We start from the raw sequence: 25775 nt of genomic DNA on the forward strand, positions 1-25775 counted from the left end.
CAGTAAATACTTGACATCTGTTACTTAATCATAAAAACCCTACAAAGTTATTACTAGCATCGTGATTAATATTAGCAATGACCATACTTATAAATGAAATGTAAAGTCAGTTTAGCATAGTACTTTATACATAGCATATGCTTAATAAACATGTGTCGCATTTACCAATGGCTATAATAATGGAAAATAATCTACTTAGCCACTATTTATACCTCTCATACCTCCTCTTTCATCCAATCCTCAAGAAGCTCATTATCCAACAGGGACTGCAGTTAACTGAACTTTGACTTGTTCTTATTTATCTTCCTAAGCCCAACAACTAGAAAAGCCTGTCCTCATAGTAGGTATTTTATAAGCATGCATTGAATTTACATTTAATAGCAGAAAATATAACAGTTTGTCAGTAGAGACAAGATTTATCCTAGCACTAAATTCTAAGAGAAATTTCATTAATGGATTCCTCCATAATGGACACCATCCGACCAAACAGACTATTGTCAAGCATGATATTGTAGATGATACCAACTGAACTTTAAACGCTTTTTTTAGTACTTAATTATAATAAAAGCTGAAGACATGATACAAAATCAGCATACAGTAAAGGCAGCTCTGCCAGGTGCCATTTTTAGTATGTTGCTTTTTATTGATTTAATTTGATATAGGAATAGACCTTAGAAAACTCAGTGGAGTGAATGGTTGAAATTCCAACCATTCTTTAATTCAGTCATTCTACAACTATTCACAGAGCAAACAGGAAGGGTGTAGAATTTATAATGTATCATAGGGAAGACAGTCACATGACCAGGTAATAATATTAATGTGATAACAATTATCACAGGGGAAGTTCAAGGTGTGATAAACCACATTATTCCTGACATGGAAAAGGAAGGCTTTTAGGAAGAACAACGAGTAAGCTGAAAAGTATATAATGAGTTCAAGCAATCCAAGAGGACAAGAGAGAGAGAAACTTGAGGCAGAAGAAACTAAATTGTTCCACAAGCCCAGAGTTAAGAAAGTGCCTGGTACATCTGGAGGACTGAAAAACAGTCCAACTGGTGGAGTGGAGTGGACAAGGAAAGAGAGAAACTCACACAGAACCAGATGGTGCAAGGCAACATTAAGGAGTTTCATCGTCCTAAAGATAATAAGGAGCTTTGAAAGGTTTTATGCCTGGAGCACCATGACACCTTTGTATTTTTGCCTGATCACTCCAGATTCAGAACATCGTCATTAGCATAGAATAGAAACTACTGTCAAGACTGGAAGCAGGGAGACAAGTTACAAAGCTGTTCCAGTAATCCAAAGAATAGATGACAATAGCTTGAATTTAGATAATACGGTTGGGGATTAAGACAGAATTCATTTGAGATAAATTTAATAGATTAGAAGCCACCAGACTTACTGATACTTGCTTGGAGAAAGTGAGAGACAGGGAGATGCCAAGGATGACTCCCAGGTTTCTAAGATGGAACACCTGGGCAGATGGTGGTGGCATCCACTGCTCGAAGAAATGAAGTGGTAGTAATTGGAGTGGTGGTAACATGATAACTTTAGTTTTGGACACGCTTATGGGATACTCAAGTGAAAATGACTAGTAGTTGAAGCAGTAGAGGTCATCAGTCATAATAGAGGCTTTTCATTTAGACCCAATAATTCTTTTGGTAAGAACTGAACAGTAGTCATCTCAATCCAGAGCTCCGTCTTGTGCATTTACAAGTAGCTGCGTTGCTTATCGAAATAAAATTCACATGCTTTCAACAATACACAGTGCACATCCTTAGGAGTTGAAATCCTGTTATAGAAATCACGGAGCCTGAAATGTATTCCTTTCCAGACTAAAGTCCACAATACACTACTTCTCTCCAAAGAACCATATGATATCTCAAGTGCTAGGAATAGTATAAGGTCCAGAACCTAAGATTCATTGACAAAGAGAATGAAAGAGGAGAACAAACATTGCCAATTGATCACTTTGACTATGAATAGCATATTTTGTGCTGCCTAACAAGAAAAAAAGAAGCCCTTCTGAGATAGTGACATTGACCTTTGAAGAATTTAGTATTTCCTCACTCAAATTATTGAAAAAAACAAACATACAAAACAACAACAAAAAACAAAACACTTCGTCCCCAGTAATTCCCAAAGAATAGACAGCAAGTTTTGTTTAAGACCTAATTTCAAAGCCCACAAAATGTCAGTTCAGCAACTGTTTCAATCCCACCATAGGGGTTATATGACCCAGGCAGTCTCCTAATTTTAAAAATTTGCCTATAATTCATGTGATATTCATTTTAATATAAAGATTACAAATATACAATCAGTACTAGAAGATACATTATTAGGTTTTAGACTGGCTCAAGTGACTTTTGTGGCACAATATTTATGGTACTCAGTTAAACATCTGGTATCTAATAGTAGGAAAAAACTACCAGTAAATTGGGGTTACATTTAGAAATAAATACGATGATACTTGATTTAGTTCATACTGACCTTTTAACTGCCTCATTTTGTGTTTCATGGTGTCTAGATCAGCCAAAATTTTGTCCTTTCTTAGCCAGTTCTGTTTTTCTAATTTTTCTACTTTCTGCAAAGCTAGAAAAAATACATGATATTTTATCCTGCATTGTGTTATCAACAGTAATTTATCATGCAAGCCAATAATTTATAAAGAACTTTCTGCTGCAAGAAATAGATTCAATTAGAAATAAGTAATTAAAAGGTAAGGGTCATTAAAAGAAACCTCATTTGAAAGATGACAGGGCTTAAGGCATTTCTTTATGGAATGGAGAGGGGGGAAAAAAAAGAAGAACCGTGCTGTTTTATTACATAGATTTACCATATGCAATAGCCATATTTCATTTTCCACCTCCACAAACTATTTGGAGGTGATGAAAGCCTTGCTTGGAACCATTCATTTTTTAAACATCCACCTACTGCCTAAAGGGTGCAATTCTTAAAAATGAAAATGTGCAGACAGGTCGTCTTCAGTGTGAATTAAACTCATTTGTTATTTTCTAATGTATACCATTATTCTCAGTCTTATAGACCAAGGATCTCTTTATCAACTAAATTAGACATTTTTCCATGCAGAATACTCCATTCCAGTAAGAAAAAGCAGGCGACTGTGCAAATAAAGGAGCATAGCTATCCTTGTGCACATGTTAATTGATGGACCTCCTGTTCTGTGCATAAATGTGATGTTATTATGTTGACATTGTACACATTTAATTCTTTTCTTATGGTGGCATAAAATTTATTTCTCTTTCTTTTATACACTTGCTTGAAAGCAAGCAAAAACAAAAAACTTACCATTTGGAGATAGAAATGGTTCACCACAAGATACCCAGATGGCAATGGGATTTCTGAGGATGAGGGTGAGCAAAGACTTATCTACACCATCCAAACTATCGGATGTCACAGACTTTGGAAATAATGTGGTTTTCTCTTTTGTTCTTGGGTTTTCTAGGAAACAAATGACACATTTACCACTGCACAATGGATAAATTTGCCTCCTAAGTTCATTTGTTTATTCAAAAGATTTCCTTTCTTATTAATGACTTGATTTAAATAGGCGATACCTAATCAGATGCAAACACATAAATTTGACCAGAAACTTCATATGCAATCAAATAATTTAAACTACTCTGATTGTAAATATATTTTTAGATTCCTTTTTTACACTTTACCTAGTTGTGACAGAAATCTGAGGTGGCTAACCAAAATAGCTACTCTGAAAAGGAATAAAATAAAAATATAAGAAAACTAAGGAAAGGGGGAAAGCCTTTCTAGGCTAAAGCCAGAGATAAAATGCTTCAGTGTCCTCATCTTTCAAATGAATAATAGTATCTATCTCATTCTGCTGTTAGGAAGATTAAAAGGAAAAATAAAAGAGGAAAGTGCTTAGAATAAATAGTGTTCAGTCTAATTAATTGGACAAGTATCCAAAAAATGCTAGATAATATTTTTATTATTAAATGGATATGAAAATCACAGTGTTTCCATTTGCTAGAGGTAAAGCACAGTTTGGCTTCTGAGCATTCCAGTGGCCCAAGCAAAGAGGAAAACACAATATCAAGGTTCATATGGCCCACACAGAGTCATAAATTCTTCAGAAGATACAACTTTCCTGGTTCCTGAGATCTGAGATAAATTTATTTCAGGGTTTTCCTAAAGGGGTTATTTGTGAGAGAGCAAACAGTGTCCTACAATAGAAATGAGCAATATTCAGAACTTCTAACATGCTGGGCATGTCACTAAGACCTCTGCATACATTATCACATGTAATTCTCAGAATGATACTCTGGGGCAGGTTCATTCCTTTTTTTACAATGTAACTGAGGTTTAGTCACATAGATAAGTAGCAGCAGAGCCAGGATTAGAAACCAGGCCTTATACCTCCAGAACCTGTGCCCATAACCACCATCTCCATAATAAACGCGATACTGAGTTTTTGACTGATGCCTGTTTTTTTTAAAGTCCCTCAACACAAACTGATGGCATAACATAAGCCACAATTCAGGATCCTCTAGATCCTGATAACCTCTAGAATACAGAGGGGAAGGGATGGCCACACCCTTTAGTAGTCCAGCATGAATAACATTACTTCTGGACTTAATTTAAATACAAAATTAAAAGAAGAGCCTTTGAGATTATAATATGCCAGAACCTAGAGATCAGATATCTATATGGCAAGTAAAGGCCAAACTAAACACTTTAATGATCATCTAGGCATTAAAAGGTCACATAATTAATTTTAAAAACTCATTAGAAAACAGGACAAATAATATCATTATGAAATAATAGAAAAAAATATATACTGGTCTTTGTCACAAGTTCCTGGCAGAGAGCTTCTAAATTTCTTGTAATTTTCTAAGTGATTCTTTTTGTCTTTGATCCTGGTTCCTGATGCAGAGCTCCTAAATCCTTTGGAATTTCTTGGATGATAGCAGTATCTTGTTTTCTAATGACAGACTCTTGGATGAAGGCTGGTCACCAGAAAGACCAAGCCATGATTAGAACCGTGGAATTTTCCACCCCACTCTCATTCCCGAAAGAGGGAAGAGAGGCTGGAAATGGAATTAGTGGACAATTATGCCTACATGATGAATTCTCCATAAAAATGCCAAAAGTACAAGATTTGGAGACTTTCTGGGTTGGTAAACACATGGAGCTGGTAAGAGAGGAGTGGCAGGCTTAGAGAGAACATGGAAGTTCCGGGCTCCTTCCCACATACCTTATCTTATTCATCTCTTCCACCTGGATGCTTATCTGTATCCTTTATCACATCCTTTCATAATAAACCAGTAGACAGTACGTACACATTTCCTTGAGTTCTGTGAGCTGCTCTAGCAAATTAATCAAACTGAAGGAATATTTAAACATGGGAATTTCCAATTTAAGCCAACTGATCAGAAACACAGGTCTGGATATCTGAAGTGAGAGGTGGTGGGGGCGCAGTCTGTGGGACTAAGCTCTTAACCTGTGGGATCTGATACTATATCTAGGTAGATAGTGGCAGAATTGACTTAAATTATAGGACATCCAGCTGGTGTTGCATAATTGCTTGGTGTGTGGGGGGGAAACCACACATCAGGTGTCAGAAGTGTGAATGTGATAAGAATGTGAGAATAAAGAGACACACAGGAGGAAAAGTGGGTTTTTCCTACTCAATCCTATATACGATAATGATAGCTACTATTCACTGGATGTTTAGTCAACATCAACCAGGCACTATTCTAAGTGACATACACATTTATATATAAATTCCTATTCATATATACTCTTATGAATACATATTCATACCTATGAGACCAAATGAGTATACATTTACATGACTATCAGTGTAAAATTTGTAAAATGAGGCAACTGAGGTACAAGAGTTTAAACAACTTGCCCAAGATCATTCAGCTAGCAAGTGACAGATCTAGAATCTGAATCCTGGTATTCTGACTCCAAAACTCAAGTTCTTAAGCTTTAAATGATGACTCTCAGTATAACAATGGAAAGCTGAGATTACTCTGGTGAATCACTGTGAGCAAGACTCATTTTCATTTAGCAAACTGTTGCTGGGGACATAGTTTGTCCCTGTCCTCAAGTTGTACATAGTTAAATGAGACACACAAAGATGTAAACAGATGATTATAACACAATGTGCTAGGAGCTGCAATACAGGCGCTTTCACTGGAGCTTCTGAGAGTTTAGAGAAGCAGTGGAGATGGGCAGGGGCAGGTTAGGGCAGCTGGTGGGCAACACCTCTTGCACTGATCAAACCCCACTTTCTTAAGTGGTCTCCAGTCGGTTCTGGTTTCAAATTTAATAACAAAGCTGCTCATAAAGTAGCTAAACTGTCAAACATATTTTATAAATTTGAGGCAATATATTGACTGTTTTGGTGCTGACACCAAATTGATATTCTTTTAAAAAATGTTTCTTGTTATTCTTCAAGGTAAAAGCAATATGAGAACCTCACATGAGAGTAGCTTTCTGTGATTTTATAATTGTAGAAGGGCTGACTGAATCAAAGAACCACATTTAACTTTTTTACGATAAAAATAGGGAGAATCAGCTAAATCCTGATTTGTATAATATAACCAACCTTTCATACTTTTAATAGTTGCTTCTTTTGTCCCAACAGAGGCTGCCTCTTTCTTTGGTTCCTCAGCGTTTCTCTGGATGAAAGATTCATCCAGAGCCCATAAAACCAAGTCACGTAAGGAAAGGACTGTGGTTCCATCTTTGGTATAAACTTTGGATGCTGCTCTGGCAAGACCAAGTTGCTCCGTACATTCTGTAAGAAGCTTAATAACAAAGAATATAAGGAAATGATTAGAGAAGAAAGGGATAGAGCTGGGAATAATTGTGAAGAGCTTCTTATTTTAGAAATTTGAGAAAATCCTTTAATTTGGGGAAATGGAAAGGTGAATAACTACTGATTTGATCTTTGAGTAGAGATAATTTTTTATATTAGATTGTCTGATATAACCTCACAAAATTAGTCTTTACTCAAGCTGTGAAAATCAGCTCCAAAAATTTAACACAGCAGCTGATATATTTAATCATGAACCAGTTAATATATTTTATCATCAGAGTATTTATTTTCTAATAAGTGTTCAACTTAGAGATCCACTTTCAATTTTGTTGCTTTATAAGGTATAAAATAGTAACACTTCACATTGATGAACTGCTTTAAAATGAATGAGTAGTTGACTTTCAAGCCCAAACTGAAACATGTTATTACTTCCATTTTGTGGATAGGAAAACAGGCTGAAATGTTAACATTTTTGCCCAAAACTACAGAATACAGCTGTGGAGCTCAGGGTGAATATTGAAGTTGCTAACTTTTGTGACTTGCTTGGTTTGCTGAACAATATCTTAATAAAAAAGCCACTTGTATTCAACCAAAAAGGTGAGTGAATGAGTAGGTATGTACTTGTGTGTTTGCAAGGAGGTCTCCAGGGTAACTCCATATCATATTTAACATTGCTTGTAAAATATGCTGTTAAAGGCACTGCCCAGAATATATAGACAAGATAATCACCAAGCAATGAAAGGACAAAGCTGGGTTTGGGCCTTTTGAACTCTCCTTCCTTCCCGTGACTATAAGGAGGAGCCTCTATGACAGTAACCACATATTCCTTCCTAACACAACTCTTGCTTCTCCAATTTGAGAATGAAGCGAAATAAGCTGTCAACAAATTAGTGCTCATTTTTTCCAAATGATAAATGAGGTAGTGTCTCTTGGCAAATTCAAATAACATACAATTTGAAGGTAGAATGGGAAGGAAGGCAAAAAACAAACAAACAAACAAACAAACAAAGGAATTCTGTCTATCACAAGAGTGAAGAAACTCTGGTAGCTTTATCTTCCCCCTGCTTTTGTACATCTTTGCTCTGGACCCAGTCTAAAAACCATATTCTGATTTCTCATTTTTCTGAGTCTGTATCCAGAGAAGTACAATAAAAAAGAATATCTTTAAGAAAACCAAGATCTTGATCTCATCAACTTAAATTAGTGAAACTGGCCAGGGACATTTATCATTCAATCCCATTGCTTTCTTCTTGTCAGAAGAATCACTATTATCATTACCTCTGAGGATGCAAGAAACATTTAAGTGATAGCCACTTACTGTGGGGAATGTTTCAGCAACAATTAACTTTCCATTTCGAAATCCATCTCCATTTTTGTATGCAATTATTTTCACTGCCTTCTGGTGCATAGCTGCTAGACCACCATGAGATACAACTTGTGTGCAGGTCTTCATCCGTAAAGATAATAGACGTTCTTCATAATAACTTAGCGTTTTCTCAGCCTCATAAGAAGATAAATCAGCCTGATTAAAACAAAACAAAACAAAACAAAACAAAACAAAACAAAACAAAACAAAACAAAACAGAGGTTTACTCAAGCTTTTTCTTTTAGTTTCTGTTACTTTGGTATATTTCAATCTCTTAATTTAATAAATATCTGCATATACATGTGTGTGGTATCTAAGTTTTGAAATGCTTACTCCATATGCTATAGGTCTTGGATATCACGGTGAGAAGAACATTGTGTCAGAAATCAGTTCTCTTCCCAGCCCTGTCATGGAGTCCTTAGGTGACTTTAGGCCTCTGGTTTGTGTTTCTGGGCTTCTCCTGTTTTCTATTTTGCCTTCTCCTGTGACAGGAGCTGGGGAAGAAGGATGCCAGGGCCAGAGAAAGCCTTGGGTTGAAGTGATAGGATGCTGGCACTACGGATATCCTCTTGATCTTTAACTTGAGGATGATCCCATCCCGTGGTGGCAGGCTGAAAAAGGGGGAGGGGAATGAGTGCAGTCTTAGCCACATGTGTAGGTTCGGCTTTTGGCTTATTGCAGCAAAGACAAGAAGGGCAGAAAGGATTACTCAACACTCCACAAGTCAAGAGAGGTAAGAGGGAGGCTAAGGGAAGTCTCCCTGAGTGGCTCTCAAGCTTCCATATTTACTAAGCATACATTCCGGGAAACATTGTGCAGCGGGCTACGTGGCAATAAGAACTTATAGAAAGCATGCAGAACCCAAGACTACAAAAGAGCAGATGCAGAAAGCAGAGTGGAGAACAAGATAAGATATTCCATAGTAACATGGTCTAAGGAATTCATGAGCACAGGCAGGACCCAACCTTAACTAGATACCCACCCGCTGTTTTCTCTGCAAGGCCGAAAAGCAGTGTTCTGCTTTGCGGTGGGTTGCCTATGATCTCCTAACCTAGAACATAGCTATTTGATTTCCCATAACACCATAATGAGGGTGGTAAATATCACACTTCACCTTTCTCTTTCAAACCCTACTCAGGATGCTGCTTTGAGGGAAAAATTCTGTTTGAGATGTTGTAACATTGGGGATTCTTTCCAATCAGCTCACCACCACCCCCTTAACCCCACCATCATTAAAGCAAAGCCAAATGCCTTCAGACTTCCCCAGAGGACTTCTTTTCTCCATTAGAGTTACTGTTGCACTTAATGCTTATTGCAACTCTTCATGTCCCCTCCAGATGGAGGGTGTCCCCTCCACCCTGCACTGTGTATCTGGTTTAGGGGAAAGAGGAAAGATATCTGGAAATGGACCTGGCAAGCCCCAGAGAGCACACCCAAGTTAGAAGCTTCTCTTAGGAATTGCTTCTTTTTATATAGGTGTGTAAGTTCCCCTTAGGACATCTTACTCTAAACTTGAAGGAGGGGACTTTTTAAATGGTGCCATTTTAAATTAAGATCACAGGAAAGTGGCAGAGATTTTTTTTTTCTCCACAGCTATAAATAGTATTAGACATGGATGCATGAATTCAAGCATCCAACCTGAACAATCATTAACAACATGTCAAATTCCCCCTGAAATGTTCCATACTAGTAAAAAGTTTTCCCTGTGAATGTAGACAAAAAAGCTGCCCTGCTAAGTAAAGATTTGCAGTTACTTCCTCATTTAAAAGCAACACAGAGAGCAGTGGAAGGTGTCAGTAGATGATTAAAGCCGCAGAAGTGCCCAATTAACTTCAAAGAGTGTATCGAACTATTAATAGACAATGTATTTTAAATTACAATGGGGAAAAGGAAATCAATGCAGGTGGAATGGTAAAGGTGCATCAGAGGAAGATGAATTGGATGAGTGGAGATGAACTTGAGTGCAAGGCAGATAATGAATGCGTCAAAGTTTCCAAAGTGATGCCATACATGTATTAGCAGAGCTCAGGTCGTTACACACCTTTGCCACACTGATGACCTTGAAAGGCCCTCGTGAGAAGGGCTTCTGGGTCTTGGAGCCAGAGGCACAGAGGAATGGCAGCCCTGGAAGCGACTGCTTCAGCCCCTTCTCTGCTCTCATGGATCGTCCACACGCTAAGCAGAGCACAATTTTCCTCTTTCCAGTGGGTGAGAGATAATAGTATCCCTAAAAAAAGGAACAGAGATGTTTTTATGTAGGGGCATCTAAATTATTATAGCATTTTTGTAGAATACTTTACAATACGAATAAAGCATTTATATGATCTCCAAATGCTATATTTGAAATCTCAACATGAGTGAATGATTTTGCTCCCCAATAACTATATTAAAAAACATATTTCTAAATTCTATTGACTGAAAAAGACTAGAGGCAATGACAATTCAACATCAATGAGTATAACTTATGCCAAGAATCAGGGTTTCATGGAGGAATGGCCAGTTCCAGATGTGGGGCAAGAAATATATAAGATAAGCAAGTGATGTCCTGTAGTGCCTGGAAAGAAAAGAAGCCATCCAAGAGTAAAGGAGTCATGTTAAAAAGACACAAGAACCAACATGAAGAAGCCTCCACTGGCCCACCCTAGGACAATTGGGGAACAACAAAAAGAACCCTTTAGATATGTTTAAATATATAAGTCCCATGAGCTCATAATGATGCTAAAGATATAAGTAAATATAACAATTAAAAAACAACAAACACGTAAAAACAAAATTGCAGCTTATTGGAGTCCACTGGAAGTAAACTGTCACCAATTGATAACTCTGACAACTGGCCATTAGAAAGTGTGGCAGATTATTTGCAAACATGGCCACAATAAAACCTCCCCATCCTGGTCTGCATGTCCTTCTGAAATGTGATTTTGCTTCTCTTCCAGTCAAGAAATGTTTCTTTTTTTGTCTTTTCCTTGAATCTGAGCAACTCTGTGTGACTTGCTTTGGTCAACGTATCAGTAAATGTGATGATGCAAGCAGATGCCTAGGAAGTGTTTGCACATTGGAGCTGGTTCTCTTTTGGCTGCCACTGGAACCCTGAGACCACAATATGAACACACTTGAGCTAGCCTACTTAAGAAGCCTTGAGGAGAATGAAGAACCCCAGCTAACTGCCTGCTAACCTCCAGATATGTGAGGGAGACCATCGTTAACCACCCAGTCCCCATAGAACCACCAACCTACTAATGTACCACGAGATGACTACATATTAGGGTCACATTAGTGACTTTGGGCAAGACCAGCAGAGCTGCTCCACTGAGCTCAGCCCAAATTATTGGCCAACAGAGCGAAAAAAAAATCGTTCTTAGTTTAAGCCACTAAGTTTTCAGGTTGTTTATTATACCACAATAGAGAAGTCAGATAGAAAGAATAAACATTTATTCTACCAACACTTACAAACTATATTTTTGGGTAGTCAAATACCTACTTGAAGAGGATGAACCTCGTTGAAATTCTTCCCTACATTAAAAATTTAGCTAATAGGGGCGCCTGGGTGGCTCAGACGGTTAAGCGGCCGGCTGACAGCTCAGGTCATGATCTCACAGTTTGTGAATTCAAGCCCCGTGTAGGGCTCTGTGCTGACAGCTCAGAACCTGGAGCCTGCTTCGGATTCTGTGTCTCCCCCCCTCTCTCTCTGTCCCTTCCCCACTCATATTCTGTCTTTCTCTTTCTTAAAAATAAACATTAAAAAAATAAAATAAAATAAAATAAAATAAAAAGTTCAGCTAATAAATGTTGGGAAAATGACAGAATTAAACAAAACTAACACCCCTTTTATTCTGAGAGAGAGAGAGAGAGAAAGCATGGAGCAACAGAGAGGGGAAGTGGGGAGGGGTGGAATCTTAAGCAGGCTCCACGCTCAGTGTTGAGGTCAATGCGGGGCTTGATGCCATGACCCTGGGATCATGATTTGAGCCAAAATCAAGAGTCAGACGCTCGATTGAGACACCCAGGCGCCCCTAATATTGACCCTTTGGAAACTCCTAATAACCGATTTAAGCAAAGATCACCAAAGAGTGACACTAGATGCAAAGTCATTGGGAGATTTGTTAAATGTGAGATTCGGTTGTGATCATGCCCACTGATACCCATTATCACTAAAAATGGAAAATCCAGAGATTGTACCCTTGCATAAATGGTCAATATGAAATACACAGTAAAGTCCATGACAATTCTTGTCAAAAAATATTGAACATAAATCTAATTACAACTTTAGCGTTAAATTACTTTTACAGGAATCATGACAGAAACAAATATAAAAATGCCACAGAAGTGAACAGTCATATCCAAATAGGAGGCATCCTATAGGAAAATTCTAGATTCTACAACCAAAGGTCATACAAGGACCTTGTTTCAATCCTGACTCAGACCAAGCAACAATAAGAATAATTTTTTTAGGAGAACCTAGGAAATTTGATTAAGAACAGGGTACTTGATAGCCAAAATGTATTATTAATTTTGTTAGGCGTGATAATGGCATAATTAGGTATGAAAATTCTCCAATATTTTAGAGGTGTACTTAAGTTGAAGGTGAAATGGTATCATGTCTGGGGTTTGTAAGTATTGAAAAACCTTGATAACAGTTGAATTAAGATGATAAATATATGAGGATTTATTACACTATTATATTTTTGAATATGTATGAAAATCTCCATAATAAAATTTTAAAGTACTTTTATATAGACTCTCTAATTTGCCTTTGTCCTCACAAGGCTAAAAGTTAAGTACAGCCAGAGTTAATACCATTCTCAATCAACTTACAGATGAGAAAACAAAAGCTGAGAGAGGGAAGTTTTCATCCAAGGATACTTAAGTAGTACATGGCAGAACTGAAATGTAAAACTGACTCCTGACTCCAAGTTCTTGGCTCTTTTTGCCTTTGTCATATTACTTGAAATACTCCCTTTAAGTACGTAGAGTTAACTCAATTCAAAGCCAAACTTTAAATGATACTTTTGAAGATGTAATTCTTAAATTCTACTATGGATTTCTCTGTATGTACCTACGACTTCCATTTTTCTACACATTGCTTAAAGGCAGAAAATTAAAACATTCCTGCTTAGATGGAAATAAATGAATATTATGTGTAGAACCATCTCTATAGAAAAGCAAGGATTTCATGAGGAATTGTATGCCAATAATTTTCTTTCTTATACTAAAGAAGCCCATTGGAAGTATCCAGAAAATATATTTTTCATTCATTAAAACATCCATCCCCATCACTGTGGTGCTACAGGTTTGATGATCTCTGAGTTGTTCTATTTTGGCAATGGTACATATACACAATGTAAACTGTTTTTCATTAATTCATTTACACTTAATACTGCTTGGAAACTGCTGATGGAAAAAAAAGTACAATACATTTGGTATGCCTGTAGAACTTAAACAGAGTTTAAAAGTTCAGTAAGTCAGCTACTGGTATTCTGTGCAGAATACCAGGCAATTGATTTGACTAATCCTTTTCTCTATAAAATTTCCTTGATTTATTGAAATGACTAACTTGATCTGTTCATTTGGCCTTATAGACATACGGTCTATTACATGGGGTTAGTCTGATCAATAATGACTGTTACTATATATATAGTAGGTAATGTGATTGTGAATAAATTATTCAGTGTCTTCATCATATTTATTACTTAAATGAGACAACATGTGAAAATCACTAAGACTGATCAGTATGTAACATACAGTAGTGATCAAGCATGTAATAGTTACTTCATATTCATTTTCTTTTTCTAAGCTATCCATTAGAATGAGGTCTAGAAAAGGAGTTCTTACCCTACATCCCAAATGGATTTCAGGGGGAGTCTATAAATTCCCTGAAACTTATATAAAAGGTGGTTGTGTACATATGTGCATTTTTGGGGAAAAGAATATGCATAATTTTCATGAAATGCTCAAAGTCTGTATCTCCAAAAAGATTAAGAACTAACCACCAGCTTAGAGACTTTGTATGAGTAAATTTCTCCCAGGCCCAGGAGAAGTTTTTAATTTGTGAATCCCAGAATTGATATATTATTGCACTCTTCAGATTAATCATATTGACTTCTAATAGATAAGCTATCATTTAACTTTTGGGAAAGGAAAATTATGATCTTTTGGAGCAAATCATTGTTAGAAAATGGGAAGTTGTATTTTGGTTAATGTAAATAAAAGAACATCTTGATTATATGGTTAAAAGAAAGGCAATAGTTTTATAATCATTGAGGCTTAAACTCTAGGACTCCCTTCTTTACTTTTTTTTTATTATAAAATATTTTAATCATACAAAACAGCACAGTATAGTGAACTCCCATGAACCCATACTCAGCTTCCCCAATTACTATCTGGATATTAATAAAAGTTAGCAAAAATAATCTAAATTTTGTCTAGATTCACTAAAATCCAACCAAGTTTTAAAGGTCTGTAGGGAAAATATCCCAAAGTCACAAGATGGCCACTAAATAAACTTAAATAATAATTGGATTGTGTGGACTAGGAAATTGAGGAGTTTACTGGTGATGAAATAAGAGTGCTGTGATTGGTGCTAAAACAAGAAGTTATTGATGAAGCCATTGAAAATGGAAACTGTTCAAGTCTAAAAATGACCTTAGAAGGCCATTTGAGTTTCTGCTTAAAGAACTCATTTTGCAAAACAGCCATTTTACACATTGCTTAAAGGGAGAAAATTAAAACATTCCTGCTTAGATGGAAATAAATGAATATTATGTGTAGAACCATCTCTATAGAAAGATAGTTGGAATCATGCTGATATTATCGTCTAAGCTGCACTCTTTTTTAGCAAGAAAGACAGCAAATGGCCTTCAAGAATTATTTTGGAGAAAGCAAGTTGCATGTGTGATTTTAGGAGGAGCTCAAAGTAAAACCCATGTGCCAACTATCTGATGTATGGCACTGGAACTAGCATATTGATGGCCCTGACTTGGTTAAATGGTGTTCTGCCTATTCCGGTTAAGGAAAAGTACGTAAAATAGTTTTTAAAATATTTCTAAACCAAATGGCCAAGTAGAAAATTCTGGTACTTAAAAGTGTTAAACTTTTCTTTAGCAGAACTCCAAGATGTTCACTGAGACCTCAGCTCACAGCCACTGTTCCACTATCCCTCCCACCTTTCATGCCACCACCCTTTAAAACTCAACCTCGACTCCACCATCTAGCTCTGTAATTACTCTCCCCCTTCCCTTCCCACCAGCTGAACAGTTCTTCCTTTCCTGTCTCTTTTAATAAAAACACGAGTTGCATAATCACTGGAAAATTTCAATCATACACCAATGTATGATAAGCCACCCTCTACCCTTCACCCAGCTTCAACAATTATCAATAACTACCAATCTTGTTCCATCTGCACCCCACCCACTCCTACCTGGATTACTTTGAAGTAAATCCCAGGCATTATATCATTTCATTCTTAAATATTTCAGTATATATTTCTAAAAGATAAAAATTCTTTTATCATAACTATAATATCACATCTAAAACTAACAATGATACTATCTGAATATAACAAAATATTTAGTCAGTATTCAAATTTCTATAGTCATCTCCTCTTACAAATTTGTTTGAAATAGAATCAAAATCAGGTCAATACATTATAACTGGTTTATATACCTCTTAAATTTCTTTTAACCTCCATGTTCCTGCTATATCTCTTTCTCTCTTTTCTTTTATTGTAATTTATTTGTTGTCTATTTTTTGTCAGTTGGGATTTTGACGACTACATGGTCTTTGTGTCTTTTACCAAGTTCCTCTATTTCCTTTGTTTCTAGTCAATTATTAGAATGAAAGACTTGATTAAATTCCAGTTACATTTTTGTGGGGAGGAACACTTCATAAGTGGTACTAAATACTTCCATCAAGGGGTACGTGTTACCTGTTGTGTCTCTGTAATACTATTAGCTACTGATAATCATTGGTTAGGTCAATTACTTTATCAAAGTTCACAACACAGCGACATTCCAATTTTTTCATACCTTATTCATTTCTTAGCTGGCAATGAATTCCTATGGAGTGAAACTTCTCATCTACTATTTTGTTATCCTAACATATAGTTCATAAAGGAAGGAAACAAATAAATGCTTGATTCTTTATTTCCTGGTTGTCAAAGTAACTAATTGTTCCTAAGCATCATCTAATTGTGATCAATGAATTATTGTTATTCTTATCAGTACAAATACATGGATTGAAACATGTCCGATGTATGTCAATCTGCCACATTCAGTAGACATCTGATGTATGTCAATGCAACACACTGATGCTTAAATTGTTTTGTCTTTGGACTGGGAGCCTTTTCAAGTTGACTTGATTCCTTTGAAGATGATCTTGGTAGTCTCTGACAGCATATTTGCCACCTGGTATGAGTTCACAAACAAAGGAGAAAAGGGATGCTGGGAGGATAGCATAGTCAAAACCAAAGACAGGCAGAATGGTATGGTAAATTTGGACAAATGTAAATTATTTAGCAGAGCCAGGGAATTCTGGGTGAAGGAGAAGAGGCAGCTATTTAGAGATGTCTGAGAAGCAGAGTAAAGAGGATCTTGGAGAATCCTGCAGTGTGCATTTTGAGATTTCTGCAGGCCAATGTTTATCAATAAGCTTGATATACTGATGCACAAATACCTCAGGTATTTGTAAAGTATGCAGCAATTCCTTACTAATAAAAATTATAGGACCAAATCTGAAGAATCACTTCCTTAGAAAGTAGAGTATAGGTATTCACACTTAGACCTATGCTTGGTATAATGCAATATAGTTAAAGTCACTTACAATCATTCACATTTTAATATGCTTTCTGGAGTGGAGTGACATCTAGTGTGGCAGGCACAGCTGTGGGAGTATGTGTGAGTGTTCTGGTGAACTGATCATGGACCAAAGATGGTGGTAATGATAGGGAGCCATTGAAACAATATAAGCAGTGGGTAATACAAATATTTCTTCATTGTTTCCTAACCAGAATCACAGAGTCTAAATGATGTCATTCACAAATCAGTGTTTAATTTGTCTGAATATAAGGTTTTCTAGGGGAAAAAAAAGTTCTGGCTTTATTAAATTGTCCATTTTCTCCTGTTTTCCTTTTATCCTTAGTAGAAAAGAACCACTTACTGGTTGATCAATGTTTTCCTCTTTAATCACAGAGGATGTACAAATACCAGCATAATTTGCTGCTGTGATTTCCTTATCAAGTGCAGTGCTATGAAAGGCCATGAAAGCTTTGATATTTTCCATGTAATTCCACTTTTGATTGGAAGTCCCATTGTTATAAGGTTTATATTGCTGGGGGAAAAAAAGGATAAAATATGGAGTCAAGCAGACAGGAGAGTTTACTATTTATTTATAGATGTCAAATATTTCATCGCATGAATTCAAAAAGTATAGATAATTATTCAATTCTACTACATAGTAATAATCATATTAATATTCGATAATTATATACACATTTTTTACATTTATAAATATGCATTCTTTGATTTACAAAAATGAAATCACAAAATGCACACAATTTGGTAATTGCATTAGTTTTTTTTTTTTAACTTAAAAATATTCCATGGGGCACCTCAATAGCTCAGTCAGTTAAGTGTCCAACTCTTGATCTCAGTTCGGGTCTTGATCTCAGGGTCATGATTTCAAGCCCTGCATTGGGCTCCACGCTGGGCTTTTTTTTTTTCAATTCCATGAACCTTTTCCTAATATTTTTAAAGGATATATATACTATTTAATCTCAGTGATGTTTTATTTTACCAATCCCCAATAGTTAAACATGTAGATTGCTTCTCAGATTTTCCTTATTATATGCAAAAGAACAATCAACAATCATAGATTTTTATTTAAATACATGATAAATTCTTTAGAACAAACTCAAGTACAAGTGTTGACAAAATAACAAGGTCATTTTAAAATATTATGGTATGTCATATAAAGTTTTATCATATCCAAATGCTTTCTAGAAAGGTTATTCTGGTTTACACTTACACCAATAGTATAAGAAATGGCCTGTTTTCCTCACATTCTTGCTCAAACATCATCAATTCAATAAATGAAAAATAGTACCTGGTTGCTATTTTAATTTATGTTTTACTGGTTATCAAGAAGATATGAGTACAGTCAGTATTATATGTAACAGACACAGCATATTTATTCTAATTATAAAACTTGGCTCAAGCATAAGTAAAGAAATGAGTAGTTTCAGTTTTAGAGAATTTAAGCCAGTAGATTAGTTCCAACTAAACATATCATGACACCTCAAGGAACTTTGTAATGAATAGCACTTACTTTACCAAGGAGAGATTGATAGTAAAGAGGAAAATAAATGGGTCTTAAGAACTGATTTAATAGGTCAGACAATAGAGCGTCCCTCAGAGGCCTGGAGAACAAAGACTGTATTTCAAGGAACAGAGAGTGGGGGGTCTAGTAACATTAGCCTAGTGTGCCTCATTTTTGTTATTTCACATGAACTTTAATATTTTCTCACAAACTGATTGCTTCAAGAAATAAAAACAAAATATCAGCAAAGGAAAAAATCTTGAAAAGTAATACAAATTACCTTAAGATCAAATGCATTTCTTAAAAATGGGAACCTTAGGGGGAAATGTCAATATCTATAATTTTATGAAACTGATCAAGGTGCTAAATTTGCATCTGCATGAGGTTTTAATCTCACTGTGGCCCATGCCAAAGAGGCATGTGACAGGGAAGAATGTAATGTTATACACACTATGTCTCCTAGAATAAAATTTTAGTCCATATTTGTCATCAGCGTAGAAGACTTAATTAAGCTTTGATATTTGTCCAGATTGTTCTATCCCAATTATGGATTCAGGACCTGCAAAACAAGCTGCCTCATTGCTATTAAAAACATGGAATAAAACAAGTGTAATTTAGAGACAGTTACTCTATTCAACAAAAAGATGGTAAATTCTATAGAGGATACAGAAAATAAATTCAGAGATGGAGTGCTCCTAAATTTTCTTTTGTCTTAACAAGGGAAAATACATGTCCAGTTAGGTAGTGTCTTTGGTTATAAGTAAGGATGACAGATAAACATGAAAAAAGAACTCCATAGCTCTTTACCCAAAACTCAGATGAGCCCAGATTTCTCTGAAGTCTCCAAAAATTGTCTGGCTGCTGTAAGCATTTGCAAAAGCACGTTAAAAGTGTATTTGAAATGAGTCTCTTGGTAGAATTAACATGGATGAGTTCACATCCTTCAGGAAGACCTCTTTGCCCATGCTCTTTCCCTTCAGTTGCCAGGTAAGAGGGGACTTGCATATGTCCCAATCAGTGAGCTTAAAGCACGCGCATCTAACAGCTATTCACTTGACCATACCCACCACTGAGACTGTATGAGTGCTACTGGGATAATTTCACATGCTTGCCCTTGGATTTGATTTAAGTAACTAGCATAGCTCCTGACATGCAGCAAGCCCACAGTCACCATCTGTTGGATTAAACTAAATTAAGAGCTACATGAACATGTTGAATTTGAAATCTAGGCAGACTATTGTAAATATTTTAACAATAGCATTCAAGACAGGTTTCTATGACAGCCATTGTCTTTCTCCACAACAAGGAAGTATAGGGCTTTACTTAACTTTAATTAAATAAAGGGCCATGATTACTACTTAGTCTATAAATGTCTTACCTGAACAATAACTGGATAGCCACAGACTTCATTTCTTGCTTTGGTCATAGACACTGCCAGCACAAGGTCCGGGTTACTCACCAGGTGAAAGGTCCTTGGGAAAACAGGACTAGGCATATCATCAAGTAGCATAACCAGATCAGAGCTGCCCCTGTGCCACTTCCCATTGTGTTGCCTCTTAGCTCCATACATGCTCTCTGATAATGGATATGAATCCTTTAAGCATTTCTCCCCTACAGAAGCACAGTGTGAAGCTTTCTCAGTAGAGAGTGCTGGAGGAACACTGCAGGAGGAAGGGGCTCTCTTGCTCTTCCTGGCTGCTGCATGGGGTCAGCAGTTGGGAGTGAGGATATCTAGAGCTGTTCTGCTCCAACCAGGTGCCAAAAATATGGAGTCCCTTGGAACCTTCACAGGTCTGGCCTAGTAACCATTTGCTTGTGGCCTTCCTGACATGGACATCACATGCTCTAAACCTTCTGCCACACCAGCATCCCATCCCCTTTTCATGCCTGTGTGCCCCCAAACCAGCTGTACCCCCACATATGTTGCTTCCTCCTTGCAGACCAGGTCTGGCCAGGCAAACCAACAGACTTCCGCCATCCAGTTAGCTGCACCCATACTTTTTTCTAACGAGTTCTGAATTCCAGTTTTGAGAAAGGGCCCAATTTTAAATTTGTTCTCAACTCCCTCAGCTCCAGAGTACCATACAGAGGATTTTTTTAAATATCTGATAGTTACTCTTTATTATTGTTTAGTAATTCTTTATGTTACATATCCCATTTAAATAACTGTGTGGTTTCTGTCTCCAGATTGTACCCATACTGATTATACACCCTCCTCACCTGTCCTGCTATTTATTATGAGAGGCACTGTGACAGAATGATTAAGAACATGGATTCTGGAGCCACAGTGCCTGAGTTTGAATACAGAATCTACCTCTCAGTAGCTGTATGGTTTTGCTTAACTAGACTGTGCCTCAGTTTCCTCATCTGTAAAACAGGATAATGGTGCATGCCTCAAGGGACTCTTTGGGAATTAAATGAATTAATGCATAGAACATGCATAGAACATTGCCTAGCACACATCACTTAGAATGAACTACTATTATTAATGGTTGTGATTTTTTTTATAGCTTTTCCATGAACTCTCTTTTTCTAAGGGAGTATTCCTTAAAATTCCAAGATATATGTGAATATTTTTAAGTTATCTTATATAGGAGCTTACATAAATCTCTGAAAAAAGGAAGAAAATGATTGGGCTAAAACACTCAAATTCTTTTCCTTGCATCACTTAAAAGCAAAAATAAGCCAAACATTCAAGGATCTTATCTGTACAGAAAAAAACAATTCTTTGTGTCTGTCAACATAGGGACACTACACGTCAGCAGTGGCATTCCTGCTGTGGAAAATAGAACTTGTCCTATAAAATTTAATGATGTGAGAGTGGGGGGTCTGGTATAAAAGTAATATATTTCTCCTTTTAAGACTGCAAAAATTCCAGATATCTAATTTAAACTTATGAACATAAAACAATACAGTCCCATTGTAAAGAATCACAAAGTACTGGAAAATACAGGAAAAATTGTAACAGAATTTTAAACATTCCTCTAATCACTATTAATCTTATAATGTATTTCTCCCTCCTATTGTTAATTAATGATGCATCATTTTAAGTCAAAAATGGGTATTTGATTTTACCAAATACCTCTGTAGAGTTCATCAATACTGGACAAGAACTGCACAAGAACTGGTATTCTATATTGTTCACCTGTGTAGCCTCACCGTCTGCACAGTCTGTGTCTTGCATTTTCATGAATGAATGATTGTACATTTCCTGCAATGACCTACTGAGGTGCCAAGTTAGTTACCTAGCTGTCTATGTTTCTGCTGCTTAGAACGGATATAGCAACTTCTCTCATGCTTCAATGCCATGCTCAGCCAGGATAGTGTTGGTTATTCTTTTCATTTCTGAACAGTACAGTCAACTGGCACTTGCCCTTAGCAAGACTGCTTACATTCTGCAGGAAGCGTGAGTTTATACACATGTACCTAAAACCCACTCTGTGCCAAACAGTAGTGTGAGAACTTAGTCTGTGTCCCAGGAATATCCAGCACGACACCACAGCCCCTTCCACTAACCCAAGGAATGAGTGCTTACAAGTCACTTAATCTCTTGAGCCTCAGTTTACCTAGTTTTGAAATCAAGTGATTAAGACTAGAAAATTCTAAATATCTTTTTTAGCTCCAAATTCTATGACACAGGATTTCCCCCTGTATAATTCTAAGTCCAGTTGAGGGGATTTTCATCCCTGAGCAGTATTTCATATTTCCCTTTAGAAGCCAAATGATTAACTCAGATTTTGCCAGAGTTGAAAATGGGAGAAAGATGCCAGGTTATCTCAAAAGTTCACCTGGATCATTCTTCTGTGTGGCTGGAAACCAAGTGAATGCATCTGTGGCAATTTCCTACTACCTTTCCGTGCCCCCTTGCTCATTTCTTGCACTTCTAGCCTAGACCATGTGCTGTCCCAGAGAGATCTTGTTCTCACAGCCGTAATTTCCCTGAAGAGATTTTGCTGATAATTGCTTAAGATATAAGATTTCCTAGTTATTTTATATGTTAAATAGAAGGCCAAAATGAAAACATAATCCCAGACCCAAAGGACTGAATGAAAGGACTAATGGTAGAAAATTCTCAGCACAGTGATCGCCACTTGGTACCTCCCATTATGTTGGCAGTGCTGGTGGTGCTCCAATGTTTCACAGAGTTTTAGGCAAATTTCTTTCTGTTTTTACTTAAAAGGCCTTCCCCTCCTCACAGGCTTTATCCACAGCACTCAAGATGAAAAGCAAAACCAGTGACAAACACTTAGCAGGACTCAGAACTCACTCCCTTTTCCAATAAGGAAATATTTCAGAGTTAAAACTCATTATGCTTGACTTTCTCCTGTCTCAAGGTCTCTTCTCTCATTCCCCATTTGTGCCCACCCCAGTTGATCAGTCACACTCAAAGTCCAACTTGGGCTTGAGTAGGACCTCCACTATGATACAGTACGCTGTATGGCTAAATTCCAGAAATGTACAGCTGGGTAGCACTAGCTCGGTCAGGGCAGGGATTTTCATCTCTTTTCTTCTTAGCTAAAGCACCAGCACCTAAAAACACTGCCTTTAATAACCCTTTGCAGCAGAATGAATGAATTCTGGTCCCATAGAGCAAATCAATCACGGGGACAAAAGCCTGCTTCTAAAGCTCCCTGTTGTAAAGTTAGCTTAGCTAGAATGAATGGGGCAAATGAACACACTCACCAGGTCTAGCTACAGGTTGGCTTTTCAGCCTTTTCTAAAACAAGCCCAATAAGCGTCCCTTGCAATGCTTGGCTCACCTCAGACAGTGAACACAGTAAGGCTAACTCCCGTCCTGCCCACGCTGGGCTGCTGCTGCCGCCTGCTGAAGCTTATGCAATCTGCCTCCAAGCAATTCCAAAACCTCTCACATCACATATCTTTTGAGAATCCAGTGAAAATCACAGCTCTTTCCCAGAAAAAAAATATGTATTGCACAGATTTCAAGAGATTGAAGAGGCCCCTGGAGCCCCACCATGTAAGACTAACAGTAGAATTTGAAGAAAACCAATCTAAAATCTAAGGAGTTGTTTTCTTTCTTGTTAAAGAAATGTTCATATATGCACAAAAACAGAGAGAATGATCTAAGAAACCACCACGACTTACCAGTTGTCAACATTCTGCCATTCTTGTTTCATCCATTCCCCCATAACATTTTACATTTTTGCTTTTGCTAGAATATTTTAATGCAAATCTGAGCTATCTCTTAATTTTCTGTATAAATACTACAATATATATCCAAGTGGTCAGGACTTTTCTTTTTTTTTAAAGGTTTTTAATGTTTTTATTTATAAAATTTCTTTACACTTGACTTAAATCCTGGCAGAGACATCTCCAAACAGTGAAATAAATTTACCCCCAAGGAGCAATGGGGAAAAAAGTGTTATTCTAAAATGGTTTTGTTTTTTTTTTAACATTTATTTATTTTTGAGAGACAAAACATGAGCAGGGGAGGGGCAGAGAGAGAGAGGGAGACACAGAATCAGAAGCAGCCTCCAGGGTCTGAGCTGTCAGCACAGAGCCCAACGCGGGGCTCGAACCCAACGGACCGTGGGATCGAGGACTTTTCTTTTTTTTTAACATAGCCATTAAACTATTTTGACACTCAACAAGATTCATAAGACCTCCTTCATATCATCTGGTACCTAGACTTTTAAATTTCTTCTGATTGTCTTAGAAATAACCTTTTGACAGTGGTTGGCTTGAATCTGGATCCAGACATGGGCCAGCCATTGGGTTGGATTGGATCGATATATTTGCTAAGGTAAGGATTCCTTTTCACTGTGTAAGCAGAAACCATATCAGTTCGTTATTTGATGGAAGTAACCAACTGCATGCATGCATGAGATGTGGGGAGGGGCAGAAGACTGAGTTAATAAAAAGTACTGCAAAAAGTTTTAAATGGACTCTTTAAAGCTCTTGCTTGATCCTTTCAAATCATAAAAATAAAATTAGATGACATCCCAGTTTTCTCTCAACTTCAACAGTCAGTGAAAACTATGAACCAAGTAGGTCACATTTCCTATTTCTTATCTGAATTGACAGTGGATACGCTGTCTAGAGACTACTGAGCATTTACATTTGATTTCATTCTCTCTTCTTTGAGAAGGATAAAAAATTATTGGCTACATTAAATAAAAAATCCAAAGTCCTCAGATATACGCCCTGCCTGCTCTGTGGGGACCATGCCAGATCTTTTAGGCTTCCGTTGATATATTTTGATATATTGACCCCACAATATAAAGGGTTTACCTGCTGCCTTCCTTGTGCATCCATCGTTGATGACTGTCACCCACTTTTTTCTCCAACAAAACTACCTCCGTGTCTGAACGCAGATCAGGACCTCTTACTCCCAAAACTAACTGAGGAGCAGCATGGCATATAATTTGCTCATCTCTGTATTCAAACTGCTGGTGGCAAAGCTTCTGCAATTTACTCTGCTTTGGAGAATAGCTGAGATAAAGAAAATCCCATTAGTGGCCGAAAAATGTCCTGTGCACTTGATGTGCTGGAGACCGCAAGTTCCGTTGGCGAGAGACCTGCTGTGAACTGAACTCACTTGTAACGGTGAGGCATTATCATCGGGGCAGCAGCAATGTTATTTGCCTTGCACTGCCAAGCTGATGTAAAAAAGGTAGAATTCTGGGCTTATTCTGTAACAGAAATAAATGTTCATCCAAGAGAATATGAGAAACTCATCAGCATAACAAAAAGAAATTTAGTTGAAGAGATAATTTAATTAAAAGGGAAAAAGAGTAGGAGAAGGAGAGGGGTAAAAGGGAAATAGGGAGAAACAAAGGTGTTCAGATCATGATTGTTTCTAGCCTCTATCTCCAGATAGAATGCCATTGTTCAAGTTTTTCCATCTTCCCTGACAACTCATAGAATATCATAAAAAAGAATGATATACTAATAAGTTAATTCAAAGGAATCTCTTGCTTAAGATCTTAAGGCAATAAGAAGACTTATTAAACATATGAAATACCACAATGCATTGTCAATCAAATACATTTATAAACATCTATGAAGCCCCTACTCTATGCTAAAGGTCGAAGTGCCAAGACTGTTTAATTTATATAAAATGCTATCAAGTTACACAAACGTCTAATGATTATGGAATGATACAAAGTACTATAAATTCCTATTATTTCATTGGACATTGACCAGGAAAAAATAAAATGAAAAAGAAGAAACTACATTTTCCTAATTTCTTAAAGACATCAAAGAATCTCATATGCTTATTCTTAAGTTCATTCACACATTCATTCAACAAACACACAGGCTTGGTGC

The 25775-nt window shown here is 36.9% G+C and overlaps 1 protein-coding gene across 2 annotated transcripts in view; it reads right to left on the bottom strand.

Moving 5' to 3' along the window:
• Nucleotides 1–25775, bottom strand: part of DCDC1 (doublecortin domain containing 1) — a 490317-nt gene that overhangs the window by 29787 nt on the left and 434755 nt on the right. For both annotated transcript variants that reach the window (XM_042959037.1, XM_042959036.1), the window contains 8 exons: nt 24738–24938; nt 19864–19957; nt 17328–17498; nt 10216–10401; nt 8127–8330; nt 6596–6797; nt 3310–3462; nt 2491–2592 (listed from right to left, as the gene is read on the bottom strand). In XM_042959037.1, coding sequence (XP_042814971.1) covers nt 2491–2592; nt 3310–3462; nt 6596–6797; nt 8127–8330; nt 10216–10401; nt 17328–17498; nt 19864–19957; nt 24738–24938 — 1313 coding nt within the window. The remainder of the gene's footprint in view (nt 1–2490; nt 2593–3309; nt 3463–6595; nt 6798–8126; nt 8331–10215; nt 10402–17327; nt 17499–19863; nt 19958–24737; nt 24939–25775) is intronic.

This window comes from Panthera tigris, chromosome D1, assembly GCF_018350195.1.
Source record: "Panthera tigris isolate Pti1 chromosome D1, P.tigris_Pti1_mat1.1, whole genome shotgun sequence".
Lineage (NCBI taxonomy): Eukaryota > Metazoa > Chordata > Mammalia > Carnivora > Felidae > Panthera > Panthera tigris.